This window comes from Rhinichthys klamathensis, unplaced genomic scaffold (assembly GCF_029890125.1).
Source record: "Rhinichthys klamathensis goyatoka isolate OS25496 unplaced genomic scaffold, OSU_Roscu_1.1 h1tg000046l_1, whole genome shotgun sequence".
NCBI lineage: Eukaryota > Metazoa > Chordata > Actinopteri > Cypriniformes > Leuciscidae > Rhinichthys > Rhinichthys klamathensis.
Window position 1 is genome coordinate 263,117 of NW_026606593.1, and position 14,120 is coordinate 277,236.

Genomic DNA, 14,120 nt, shown 5'->3' on the forward strand with positions numbered 1-14,120 from the left:
AACTTTGCTTAATGTTTGATACTGCTGTTCTTCTCTGTAAAAAGACAGTTCCTGCTCTCGGATGCTACAAGAATGTCAGCCTTCCTTTTCAGACCGTTTTTGTACTTTTGAACGCTATCGCATTGCCCGTCAGGTTGCTCCATTGACTGGACATGTGACTGCATGTTACAAAAAATAAATCTTGTCTTGTTTTGATCATTTTTAACTCTCAGGCAATTGTTTGCATATTATAGTGGTTCTCTGATGAAGTCAATATATTTCTCCTCCTGGTTCACCTTAATCTTGCACCGAATGGCCGAATTATCGTGCCTTTTCTTTTGTAACGTGTGTTTTTGCACCGCTCACTTTACAAAGATTCCTAGATTGATATTAGCTTTTAATATGGAAACAATATGATACATATGGCATAAGTTATCTTCTTGTCTGTGTTACACTGTTAAAACATTGTCTTTTGGAAAATGCCTCTTAAAGACACACTATGGGTATCCTTACACTGTGTGATCGTGCCGTGATGGCAGAGGTGGAGGATGCCCGTATAACTTCAGATTCTGGCATCTGGTAGTGCTAAACATTCAAACTAAAAAAAGAAACCGATTGGCTGTGTTTTCTCCCTTACTCACTAAATTGCTCATGCATTCTTTGAATGTTTATTTAAACCATATTTATAAGATCTTAAACCCGTTGTGGGTTAGTCAACGACCTATAGCGAAAATATCACGGACCACCTGAAAGCATCAAGAGTTTCAGTATAATGTCATTATCAAGTGCCGTCAGACACCAGAATCTGTATTTTACTTTCATTTTTTGTCCAACTTCAAAGTATTATATCTAGAGTGTGTTTTTTACTATGGCAAATGATATTTGCTATTTACGTGTTCAGAACTGGAAACCCATATCAAATAAACACCTGAAAATGAGTTCAACTCTGTTTGTCTTGGAGATTAATATCAAACTGGAAATAAACGGTGCCCTTGGAACTCTGTTTTAAAAAACAGAATATTGAATACAAATGATTAAACAAAACTAATGTTAGGAATGTTTTATTGTTTCATTAACCGATTTTAGTTGTTCTAAAAACGTCTAAAACAAAAGTTCACATTACCTTTTTTTCCATCCTTATGAAACAATGCTTTTAAAAATTGTCATTAATGATCTAGAAGAGCCAATGGCAATGAACTTTAACCTTTGAACCCTTTGACAAGTACAGACAGCTGCTGTTCCTCACTGTTCTGTGGCCTGGTTGACCTGATAACTCAACCGCTCCACCAAGTGTTGTAAGCCTAGTCTCTGAGCATCATCTACAGGCCTGTTGTTCAACCTGTCTCTTTGCTGTTATTTCAGAGAAGATTGAAGTAGTATCATTTTTAATCATTAAAATACAAAGAGATAGAGGGTGTGTTCACACTTGCCATTTTTGGTTTGATTAAAACGAACCCTGGTGCGCACCAAACAAGCGGACAGAGATCGCTGAAAAGACGAGTCTCGCTTCGCTTCCAAACAAACCAAGTGAACTGAACTACAAGTGTGAACACACCCAGTGATGCTTTTATATCCTTACAGTACCAAGAGTGAAAGGTTTGGACACATCTGGCTTTCTCATGAACTAAAAAACCTTTTGATCGAAAGGCTTTTAATGTTTGGAGACTAAATAAATTGTACCAACTTTGGTACAAAAATGTGGTTGGTTGGATACATTTTTGTCATTGGTTGTTGCGTTAAATCTTACCCAGATACAATAGTGCTATTTTCGGATTGGCTATTGTGTAGCTCGATGAACAACACCAGAGGAAACGCGCTTGATTCATGTCGGTTGCACAGTGAGAGCGGCGCGGCCAGAGTTTTGGGCGCTGCGGCATATTAAATATATTACAAATAGTTTTTCAGCGTGAGAAATACAATGTGTGGCGGGAGAGCGTGACAAAAGACCGAAATGAGTGACTGCCACGCTCAATGCTTGACACTTGAGAGCCCTGAGACTAAAGCATCCCAGCATGCACCTCATGAGACAATGAACAGTGTGCAGAGGTGTAATCAAGCCACAGGGTGGCAACTTTACAGTCTGTCAAATATAAGATTGTTGGGCGATACCGATAATTCTTCATATCTGAAAGCCGATAACACCCATAATCTAAATCCAACTTTTTATATAATTTTTGAGAGCCTGATTACAAAAACAAAAGTCTCACCATTAAAATGGCATCTGAAATGTCTCAGCGGAAGGAAATAATCCATTATTTACCGACTTAAATATATGTGCCAAATTTTCTTATGGGCCGATAACATTAAAAATGAACATATATCGGCCGATACCGATACGGTGGCTGATATGTCATGCATGCCTACTTAGTATAGGTACTATATATATCCCTACTTACACAGCAATAATAATAAACATGATGTGTGTCCAAACCCTTGGCAGATAAACAATTGCTTCTAAATCCTTTGTGTCCATACCTCAAGATCGGATCCATTGCTGATACAGAACTTCACCATTTCAGGTTGATCTGTGCACACCGCCTATTAAAGCAAATGAAGGAAGATGAGCCGAGCTTAAATGCTCTTCATAGGAACAAAATTTACTTAACATTTCTGAGAAACCCTCACCACATGTAAGGGAGTTCGACCGTGAACATCAGAAACATTCAAACTGACTCCAGCCGCCTTCAACGCCTCCATCTGTTCTGTGGCTCCAAGGGATGCAAGACTGAAAAGCACAATCCACATTCAAGCACAATCCATATAAGACTACAATTATTGATAGTTAAGTTATAACATATTCGCCACGTCAGACTGATACCTTTTATCAAGTGCCCTCTTTTGTAAAATGTACCTTTGTATAAACATAAATCCCACTTACTAGCACATCTCAGCCCCAAGTTGCTCTGAGGATGTTTCCAAACTTGCCCCTGCAGAAACTAATACCTTCACCACCACCTGACTCCTATTGATTTAAAAGTTGAATCAGTAAATGTGGATATGCATCAGGGTATGGAAATTAATGGGGATTTGGGGCAAAAATGTCACTAAACAATCTATTGTCTGTCAAGATTAAAGTGAAATTTGATGATGAATAAAAAGTGTCAACTGCAGCATAACATTTAGATCTGCACACACGTAGCATCAGTTTTGTTTTGTTTTTTGCCGCATTGAGCATTAAAACCCATTATACATAAAAAAAAACACACATGTTTCTAAAGAGGAGTTTAGTTTAGTCACAGCTGAAAAGGCCGTTTTGATCACTGCACGCATTCAATTCACTGAATTCTGCACTCTCCTGTATTCTCTCATCTTAAACAAGCAAGTGCAGATACTATGCAAGAGATTTATTTTGTAGTGTAGACAGCTTCACTTATTGTAATGAGTTTTTGAGAGTGCTTAAACACGCTAGACTAAAGACATGGACTGCTTCAGTGTTTTTTGCTCCCTTTCTGTATATAATTTATTCCCAGACCCAGTTTGAATAAAAGTTTTGTATTTCAAGCTACTAAAATAACCAATATGAAGCCTTGATTTTCGAACGCATAAAAAGCAATAAACTAATTCGCAATAAACATTTTTGTCTGTGCAGCCAGAATATGACGTGCCATTTCCCCACACAAAAACATTTGAATGTATTCTATTAGTCCATATTAATAATCATTCCCAGGGGTGCACATAACTGGTGAACAGGTGCGCATGCATGGTAAAAATAAACGATGCGCAACAGAAAACGCGCTTTGAGTAGCAATGTTTTTGGGGACAGGGACACATTTACTCACTGGAGTAGGATTTTTCTCCATCTCTGGTAAGTTAGTAATCATGATGATAAGTGTGTTTATTAATTATTAGGGGTGCAAGGGATCGCAGTTGATCCATGATCCGTACGGACCAGGCTCCGCGGTTTGGCACGCACGTGATTCGAGGATTAACTGCTAAGTTTAACCATCATAGAGTGAAAGTTTATCATTTGGACATGTTTTGTCTTGCCAATTTACACATTAAAATGATTTTAAACGCAGAAGAACAGGCGAAAATCGGGACTCGCGCGCTGTTATCTGTCAGCACCAAATTGATTCCTCTTTCACGTTTACTTGCGCTTCAAAGGACACACAAAATGGTCAAAATACCCGTCTTGGCAAATATTTTCTCGATTATGTCATAAGCGAACAGTTGAGAAAGAAACCGGATGTGTGTCAGTATGTTCAGTCTGTGCATGCGGTGTTAAAGTGACCGCAACCTAATATTCCTGCTGTTTTCTGTGCCATTAATGTTAATAAAATGAAAAAACATTATCATCATCATCTACCATGTTGGAGAGAAAAGAAAAAAGTGAGGGGAGCAGTCAGTAGGAAAGTGATGATGACAGCTTGAAGGATAAGTGTGTGTGCCGCATAAAGTGTGAGGACCAAGCAGCATCTCCAGGTTCTCCCTTGAGAACCAGACCAAAAAGTGTGTGTGCACTGTGCAGCCCTGATTATTACAATATCAAGAGAAATAATCAACAATAATGATTTTTATCATAAAATTGAAGCCCAACCATGTGATGAATTCCTGTTAAATGTTATAATTTATATAGACTATTTTATTTAGGCAATTGTAGTGTAAATACATGAGCAGCATTAAATAGTCTGTGTAAATAAACATGCCATGTCATATGCAGCTTCTGTTCCACCTTTGCAGTGTAATAAAGATGGCTTCTGTTGATGTTGATAAAATGTTATTGTTATAGTATTCTTCTGAGGGATTGAAGTAATTGGATAAACTTAAGTGTCTGACATAAAAGACAACACAGATGCATTTAATAAGGTAATTATAAAAATTGCCTGTACAGAGGTAAAAACACCCCTGTAAATCAATTCCAGGGGGCAAATATTGCTCCTTAATGGAAAAGATCCTTTTTGACCCTGGGTTGCAATGTACATCCAGTAAGAAGAACACAAATGTGACGAGTACTTGGCGTGAATGGCATCTCGAAGTGGAGAAGTTCCATCACGGTCAACGGCATTCACGTCTGCTCCCTGCTGCAGCAAGAAGCGAACAGTGCCTTCATAGCCCTCTCCTGCTGCCACATGTAAAGGTGTCCGGCGGCGCTCATCACCACACGAGACATCCGCACCCTATAAGATAAGTGCAACAATACACATTTAGAGTAGGTGTGCTGTATTTCTACACCCACTGTAAACGTTTCTCTTTGTGAGCTTTGGTTAGAGGTGGCTGAAATGCAGCCTGCATGAAGAGGTTCTTGAGACTCCAGAGAGACAAAAGCAGCTTCAAATACCTGTTTGCTGCTCAACAGTGGCTTTTTATAGCTGCCCTCTTTGTGCAATTAATTTGTTTAACTTCCTTTAACAAGCCTTTATCTGACCGAGTTCTTCTGTCCTCTAAAATTACTCACAAATCCTTTGAAAGTTCGGGAATCTCTATTCAGTTCTCGCAAATTGTTGTTTTCATGTTTTCAAAAAAAAAGTAGCTGTTTGGAATTAAAGTGCTGGACTCTTGCATTGTCAATACAAGATCATTCTTGACCAAATATTGATGCACCTCTTGATGGAAATAACATCACAACATTTATTTCCATCAAGAGGTGCATCAGTTTTTTGTCGAGATCTTGTATTGACAATGCAAGAGTCCAGCACTCTGTAAAGTCTCCTCCAGCACTTCCCAAAGACTTTCAATGAATTTCAGGCCTGGACTCAGAGAAGCCAATTCATGTGTGAAAATGATTCTTCATGCTCCCTCCAAATTATTCTTTCACAATTTGAGCCTGATGATGAATATTGACGTTGTCATCCTGGAATATGGCCATGATGCATCTTCCTAAATGGTTGTTTAAGAAATGAAAAGCTACACACTCCATCAATTAGGATTAGAAGAACTGCATAACATATAACATGCTAGAAGCATAATAATCACAGCAATAATGGTCCAATCAGACTATTTGTCCATGTAAATCCAAACAGTGACCTTTTTTTGGCCAGGAAGTGTATAAAGTGGCCAAAAGTGATGTCCAGCCTGGGAAAATTGACATCTTCACTCTTTATTCAAATATTATTACAAATGCAGATTAGACCTAAACTAGGCCCTACCGGTTAATTTCTCACCTTGAAGACACTGCAATCTCCCTCTATACTGCTGATGCAAATCAGTATAAAAAAAGATGTATATTTGGTCTTATTTGTACTAGTGATAATACTGAATAGTGCGGACCAAACTGCGGAATGGAGAAGATGCAGGTTATCACAGCTTCATTTGGGAACATCTGATCTGGGTTAAAAAGGAACTAACACTGAAGTGACATAGAGAGAAACTTAACAAGAAAAGAGCTAATATTTAAAAAAAGAGTAGACCTTGTACATCAGACTAGTAAATACATGATTACAACTGTTGATATTTCCACAGTAACGTTACCTCTCGAAGATGTTCCTCCAGGCCGAGATAATCCTCTTCTACAGCTGAGGAGTTCAACAGATTAGGGGAAAGACCAAGCTGGGCCGTTTTCATCTCCTAGTTAAAAGAAGTGCGAATTGGCTTTATGCACAGCTGCACTACTTCCTGAACTTTAGCCAGCTCCTTTGTTTCCTGTCTGCCATTATTGGACAAACTGATTAATCCAAGTGTGCCTGGCCTCAGTAACAATAATCAGGCACACCTGGATTAATCAGTTTGTCCAATAATGGCAGACAGGAAACAAAGGAGCTGGCTAAAGTTCAGGAAGTAGTGAAGCTGTGCATAAAGCCTATTGTGGCCTGTTATTTGATGACGCAATCAAGCTTTTATTTTACAAACGGCTAAATGTCACCATGCATCTAGTGATTCTAACCCTGACTTGCTAGCAACTTAATGATTCATTTATGATATATTATTTAATAATTATTAACTTAACTATTAAATTCAGCATACTAGCTAGCTCTTTTGTTCAATAACGAACTAAGTTAATTTTAACACTAACCGTCCTGACGTTTTCCGTCCCAAGCCAGCCGAGGCGAAGAGAAGTTGCTATAGCAGACCAAAATCTATAAGCTTCAAAGGGGATCTTTTCTCTTGAAAAACAAGCCCCCATAATAAAAAGACAATATGCCAATCACACAGGTTTAATGGTCAAGAGTACTTCGATATAACTCGCGTGAATATAATGGCGCTAAAATTAGTGCGTGAGGTCACGTGACGTGTGTCTCGCATTTGAGAGATGTTTTGCTTTTCCAAAATGATTAATTGTGCCGTTGTTGCTTTGCTACTATTTCAATGTTTAGGTGTCGATGATATCTAGATGGAATAGAGCTCTATATCTATGTCATTATTATAAAAAGAATGGACAAAATTATCTGTCGTTTCATACGGAAGCCCTGCTCGATCGATCTATCTGAATAAGTTTTACTAGCTTTTTATTACAACAAAGTATACAACCGTATACAAAATTTATATGTTAGTATTTCTTTTTGTGTATGTGGATTTTTCCCAAAATAAAAAGTAAATAATAATAATATAATTATTTTAATCGGAATAATACATACAGATATCAAAAGTATTCATCTTGAATAAAATAAGATGGCCTTTTTCTGTTGAACAAAAATCACAGGAATAATCAAATTAAATCTCTTTGCTGGATACCATGTAAATGTAACCTCTTTTACTTTTTTTATTTAAACAGTATTTTTCACAAATACTCCATAGTCCAGTTATTTCCTTTTACTCTCTTTGGTTATTTCTAGTATATTTCTAAATACGTCTGTCCGTTTTATATTATTTTATGCTCTGTTGCCACAGAAACGCGGAGCCGTAAAATGTCGTAAAGTTAGCTACTGCCACTGCAGTGCAGTATAAAAATGACGTTCTTCTTCCGTTTCCTTCCTTCCTCCTCTGATTCAACTCGCTTCAGAGCGCGTGTGTGAAGACGTCTGACTTAAACTAGGTAATTTGTTGTTACTTCATAGTTTCACTGATCAAGATTGTTTTCTTTTAAGTTTAATGTATGTTACCTTTGAAAAGTTTAAGGCAGGGAGTTGTATTTTTTACGTTTTAGCGTATCGTATACTGCACCACGTGGTTGAATAGTCCTGTAGATTCCTGTGCACATAGACCAAATCACCCTTAATAAATCAATACAGTGAGCTAAAAAGTTCTTTACCCCTATTATCTATTGTGGGTGATTTGGTCCTTGTGGGCAACAAGTTTGTAAAAATTGAGCAGATCTCGTAAGTTGCCAAGCAGAACATAACAAGTGGAGTTTATCAAATATGGCAAATTCCTCGATCTGCGTGGCTAGAAAAACACCAGGTTTGCTTTCATCACTGTTGAACCGTTGCAATGATGACAATGAGGCCTGGGATATCACGACATGTCGTCATTGCAACGGTTGTAATTTGGTGTATGAAGACTTTTTTTTTTCCTCCAGGTGGTTCTTAACTCTCTCCATGTGGTTTGAAGCCTATTGTACCCGACATATGCAGTATGGTAAGTGGTTTGGATTGTTTTGCTAAATTAAATGCACAGTACTAGTCACAGTCTAGTCATAGTGGGCTTAGGAACTAGTGCAGTGCAAAAATTACAATTCCCTTCTCTTGCAACCCGCTGTTGTGCTCACCAAATAACAGTGTTACTTTTGAGAAGAGACATGTTTAGCATGGGAATTTTTTTGCCTGTTTTTATTGTTCGCTTATAATTTCAAAACTTCCGTGTGCTTGCAGGTTTTGGGTGACACTCCTGTGAACAGACGGGTCAATAGGTAAGAATTTAATTGGGATAATGATGACTTTAACAACGAGTTTTGTAATGATGATTGCCTTTAATGTTCAACTGCTCTTATAAACCATGAAAGAGTATGTGCCTTTCTGAACAGTGAAACTCTCCTTGAGTGTGCTTAATGTACATGTGCTATGCTTTTCTTACGTTTCCATTTATTTTCAGGCTCCAGAACAAAATGTTGCCTCAATCCTGGGAATTTATCCAAAAAATAATCCTTTTTTGTTTCCGAGGAATCCTATTCAGATGGTAAATGTCACTGCATGTTAGCACTTTTTCAGTTGTTGTAAAAGTATCTGCTAAGCCTGTCACAATTATAAATTTGTCATACGAATAATTGTATTAATGATTTTACTGTTTTTCTTATGCCACTTACAGTGCAGTACAAGTCCTTATTTTTATAATAATGAAACCCATAATAAAATAGGCCAATTTGATCTAATTTAATGCTGTGAAAAATATTTATACAGTCATTTATAATGTCATATAGCTTCCATATTTCCCTTATTTGGATGGCAAACCCTGATTAAAATTTAAACCGCTCATTTATGGGTTATCTAATTGCAATTAGACTAGCCACGATCCGATTAATTGCGGCAGGCCTAGTATTTGTTTTCATTTTATCTGTAATGGATTTTGGAAAAAGTTGTTTAAATGAGGTCTATCCCGACTGGCCCCTCTCAGTAGAGCTTAGTCGTTGGAAATACCTCAGAGATAAAGTCTGTAGTATCGCTTTACCCATGTTGCTAATATCGTTAGCTTTGTGGGAAAACACTGCAGTACATTCAATTAGCTTAAAGGATGTACCTTCGTTTGTCAGACACAATGAAGAGCAACATCTCATCTGTGAATTTCTGCTCTGTAGGTGTGATCTAAAGGATGTCCACTAGGCGGCGCACCAGCCCTTTGGTGATTGGAGGCGTGTGAGAGGTATGTAGTGTTCAATTGGCTGATTCCAAACACTAGCCTGCACTGTTGGTATCTGCATACAGTTGTATGTCTGACTGGAATGTTCAAATGCCAGTGCTAGAGAACCTCGACACCTGCTCTTAATGGACCTTATATGTTTGTTGTTTGGTCCTGGCAGTGGTCGAGACAAGACCTCATTATGAAGGTTATTTCTTATATGGTGTTAACTGACATTTGGCAGTGTTCAGACTGAGTAGTATATAGCATGTAGACTGTGCATTGAATACCCAATGACTTTCTATATTGCCATACTTTGCAATAACGCCTACTGTTTTTGAATTTTCAAAACCAATTTGAAAACTGGAAGCAAAGTTAGGAACAATGCGCTGTACTAACCAATCACATTTTCAAGCAGTAGGTCTAGTGAAGACAAGCTCAGCAGGACCTGTGACATTCAATCCAAATCTTCCATTTGTTTATGATATAAGTAGGGCTGTGTGTACTTTTTATATCGATTACTATTTTCTATTAATGTTTTTATTACGTTGTTACCAAACTATTAATCAAAACAAGAAAGGTTCCTTTTGTAATTGTCTCTAAAATTCCAAAATTGTATTTGTGGCCGTGTAAAACAAGTATTAATATTTGGTTTATTTTAGAGTTGTAGTCTTAATTTCATAAATTGTCTGAATGTCATGGTAAACTTTTTGTTTGAAAAATTAAAATGCAGGGAGTCCTTAAATTATTTAATTTTTTTTATATGCTGCTACAAGCTGTTTGTGTGTAAAAGGTCTGCAAAGTTTTAACGATCAAAGTGCAAGGCAAAAAGTTATTGTCTTGGGTTATAAAAGTTCTATAAAGAGAATAGATTCTGACCTGCTGAAACTAGTTATCCGAAATTCTGTTACATGCCTACGTAATGATGTAACAAATTAATGCCAGCCTATGGTCTTAATTGGCTGCCCGTGAACAATGTCTACTTTGACCCTCAGAGCACTAGCTACATTTCCATTACCCAACAAATTGTGAATTGAAAATGCACCCAATGGAAACGTGTTAATTTAGCAACTTTTTGCAATATGGAAAAATTTACGCTCGCATGAGTTTGTTTTTCAGGCAATTTGAAAGGAAAATTTTGCAAAATTGCAATGGAAACAGTTTTTTTGCATTTACAGGTCACCTGACGTACGCAAGTCATTCTTTAATGTTTGGACCGAAGAGGCAGAGTTCTTTATTAAACTCGTAAAAAAAACAAGAATTATGGGAATACTGGTTTCTAAACAACAAAGAAATGCCACAATTTATCAAGACCTCGAAACAGATAGAAGGGAGAAACGCCTCATGTGTAGTGTTTTTGGCGGCCTGTTTTAATATTAGTTTTAGTCTAGTCTTTGTGTCAAGTTGTCATATTAGTTTTAGTCACGTTCATACTCTTTTTAAACTGATGACATTTTAGTCTAGTAAAACAGCCGTAACTCGCGCATCTGCATCTTCTAAATAATGCCGCGAGTGGGGCTTGAGGACGTGAAGTCGCCTGTGTCTGCGCAGTGCGATCTGATGCAGCCCCTGAAGTGACACAGGAAACAAAAGCTGAATAATAATAATGTAAGTAAACGAGACGAAATAACGTTAAATACATTTCGTCTCGTTTTGGTCAACGAAAATGAAGAGACATTTTAGCATAGTTTTTATTTTGTAAACCACATTTAGTCGTTTTTATTCGTCAACAATATTGCATTATAGATTTAATTGTAGTCATCGTCACATGACCAGCATTTACGTTGCGTCTCGTTTTCGTCACGTGATAAAGGTTCGTTGACGACGATATTTAGTCAATTTTCGTTGACGAAAGCAACACTACTCATGTGGCTGCTCCCAAGTTTAAGGGGCTTTCCTTGCCTTACACGCCTACATCTTCAATTAAAAATAATGGCTTGTGCGTTAGCTGCGATTTTATACATAAACCTACCAACATCCATTGCCATGATTTTTGGAATGACTTATTGCGAGAGGAAAAAATAAAACATCGGTTAATGGAAACCCTGTCATTTTGCAATCGTTTATCGACATTTAATGGAAATGGAAAACCTGGAGACTGTAAGAGTTTGGTTTGTGTCGAGAACCCTTTTTAGCGCTGCGAATCCACTTTGTATGCACTGCAAAAGACTCGTGCTGGAATTGATATGGAAAAATGGACACCATCGTTACTGTTAATTGACAGGAAGTACCATCGGCTCACTGTCAAGTGCTGAGGAAGCCTCCGGAGCTGTAAGCTCTAGACCAATCAGAACAGACTTTGCCGTCTGACCAATCAGAGTAGGTTCACGGAAAGGAGGGTTTTAGAGAGACTGAATCCTTTATGGAACCATTTCAGACACTTAAGAAAAGGTTACTTTGTACTAGACAGAAGGGAAAAAAAACACTTTACATTTTTCATAACATGCGTTGCAGTGTGTAATGAGTGTCAGTGGTGTGCAGTCAATTCTCCCATATGCCCCACCCCAACACTCATCCAAGATGTTCTCCGAGGAGGATATCGGCCTACTGCCACTTGCCCTTTTTAGAAGCCTTGTGACATTGTTTCAATAGCTCAGCGTGTCTTGATAATCCGGTCTTGTTTGTGTTGTGCCCACAGGTCCCATATGGTGAGATTGAAGAATAAATGCTGGCAGGGCGTCGTTCTTACACGCAGTGCTGTAAAATGAAAAGTAAGGCTTCTGTCTTTTGGTCTTGAACATTCCCAGTTGCATGAACATGATGTATTTGGTCATATTACCAAGGCTTTTAGGATATGTGGTTCCTGACTTGCTGTGGACGTGACCAAAAATTAAAACCCATCCTAATGAGTCACTCTCAGATTTATTAGGAACATTTCCTTAAATGCACTTTAACTCCAAATGCGAGGTTGTACAGGTTTGTTTAATTGTTTCTTCTATATCAGGTTTGGGTTTGGAGTGAAGGGTTTCCCAGCCAGACTTGCAAGGTGAGAGCCATTTCATGTCTTTGGATCACTTTCAAAGGGGGTCAGCCACTTCTCACTGGCGATCCTCAACGCCGTGATCCCACATCAGTGCCCTATGAGATGTTTTGCAGCATTTTTTGCTAAATAAAATGCCTGTGGTCTTTAGGGCAACACCTGATATACTTCAAGCCTTCTCAGTGGCATATTGTATTAGCTCTTTGATTATGAATGTAATTGCCTTTTGTCTTTAACAACAGTTGGTGCTGATGAGATCATACTGCGTGGGAAACTAAACCTTCCTCTGCTTTGGAGTTTTGTGGTAATGCAGTTTTCAATAAATGAAGTTCGAAATCAATCTGTTGTATGCTTGTTTTTTTTTTTTTTTTCTTAAACGTTTTTGATGATAAAGGGTGAAGAATTGGACTGGTGTAAAATCCCAAACATATTTCAAATAGTTTCTATGGGCATGTAATTTAGCCGTTAAATGATTACTTTTTGACGCATAACAGGCCTTTTGTACTATTAAAACATCCTGCGAGCTTAAAACGTCGTCCTTATAAAGTATTTAACTTGTTTGGATATTGTATAATTCTATGTTTGTTTGAAGCATTTGACTGCAAATTGTTCTTTAATGAGGCAGTGGAAGTTCAAAAAATGTTTGTTGCAAGATATAGTAGCGAACTGTACAGGATCTGACGGCTACATTGCAAGTAAACATTTCATAATGCTTTGTAAGTTTTACATGGAGGATTTCTAAACTCGTGCAATAATGGGGGTTGATATTTTCCTAATCAATGATCTTGGCCATTCATAACTGGACATTTACTGACGAGCCGCCCCTTAAAAATATCATTTCAGACGGGCCAAAATAGTTTAGTAGAAAATGGTTTTTCTGCATATGTTTCTTTTTTTTTTGTGCAAAACTTTAACTAGTAAACCTTAGAACATTCAAATTAAAAAGAGAAAAATACATGTCATGACCCTTTAAGTCTGAAAGCCTTGTGCAGGTTGGTTCTCAGGGCTTCATGTGGGTCATGAGGTTCAGATTAAAAGATTCTCTCTGCAGAACACAGCTTTTAGTGCTCCACTTCTGCTTTGACAAGCTGCCTTTGAGTGTAACTAAGCCTTTATTTGTGAGAGCTTGAATGTTCTGTTGCTGATCTTTGGGGAATGTTTTAAAGCATAGTTTTCAGCTGAGCATTTCTTCATAAGGTGTCTAGTCAGGAGTGACCAGTCTATACTGTTGCGTGGCCTGAACAATGGCAGTTAAGCATTTTATTTGTTTTAATCTCTCTAGTTAATTTCCCCTTGCACTTAAGGTTTCATGAAGCCTTTTCGTGGATTATTAAAGAAACAAAATACAAACTTTTGCTTTTAACTGATAAAGGTGTCAAACTGATCCTTGTTGAGATATAGATGTAATCTGATGTGAAGTTACTTCAACTTTTTTGTTTTTAAACAATTGGTCAATCTATTTAAGTTTACAGAAGAGAATTTTTCAACAAGTGAACATTTGCACTGCTGGCCAAAC

At 37.7% G+C, this 14,120-nt stretch overlaps 1 protein-coding gene, 1 long non-coding RNA gene and 1 other non-coding gene across 4 annotated transcripts; 2 read left to right on the forward strand and 1 right to left on the reverse strand.

Annotated features, from left to right (window-relative positions):
• Nucleotides 1-1,113: 1,113 nt before the first annotated feature.
• On the reverse strand, nt 1,114-6,975 carry si:ch211-209a2.2 (L-asparaginase). The gene is made up of 7 exons (XM_056247300.1): nt 6,929-6,975; nt 6,388-6,483; nt 4,933-5,096; nt 2,858-2,941; nt 2,605-2,704; nt 2,455-2,517; nt 1,114-1,329 (listed from the first exon to the last, which is right to left on the reverse strand). Exons 2-7 carry the CDS (start codon nt 6,478-6,480, stop codon nt 1,222-1,224), a joined length of 612 nt encoding a protein of 203 aa, XP_056103275.1. The 5' UTR covers nt 6,481-6,483; nt 6,929-6,975; the 3' UTR covers nt 1,114-1,221.
• An 853-nt stretch (nt 6,976-7,828) lies between these two features.
• LOC130082453 (uncharacterized) lies at nt 7,829-12,944 on the forward strand. 2 transcript variants are annotated; one of them, XR_008806775.1, is made up of 8 exons: nt 7,829-7,888; nt 8,372-8,430; nt 8,664-8,701; nt 8,884-8,967; nt 9,584-9,648; nt 12,263-12,335; nt 12,569-12,610; nt 12,847-12,944. It is a non-coding gene; the product is annotated as an uncharacterized LOC130082453 (long non-coding RNA). The 2 variants fall into 2 exon arrangements; XR_008806774.1 differs by having other exon boundaries at nt 12,569-12,944.
• LOC130082556 (small nucleolar RNA SNORA18) lies at nt 9,372-9,505 on the forward strand. The gene has a single exon (XR_008806785.1). It is a non-coding gene; the product is annotated as a small nucleolar RNA SNORA18 (small nucleolar RNA).
• Nucleotides 12,945-14,120: the final 1,176 nt, after the last annotated feature.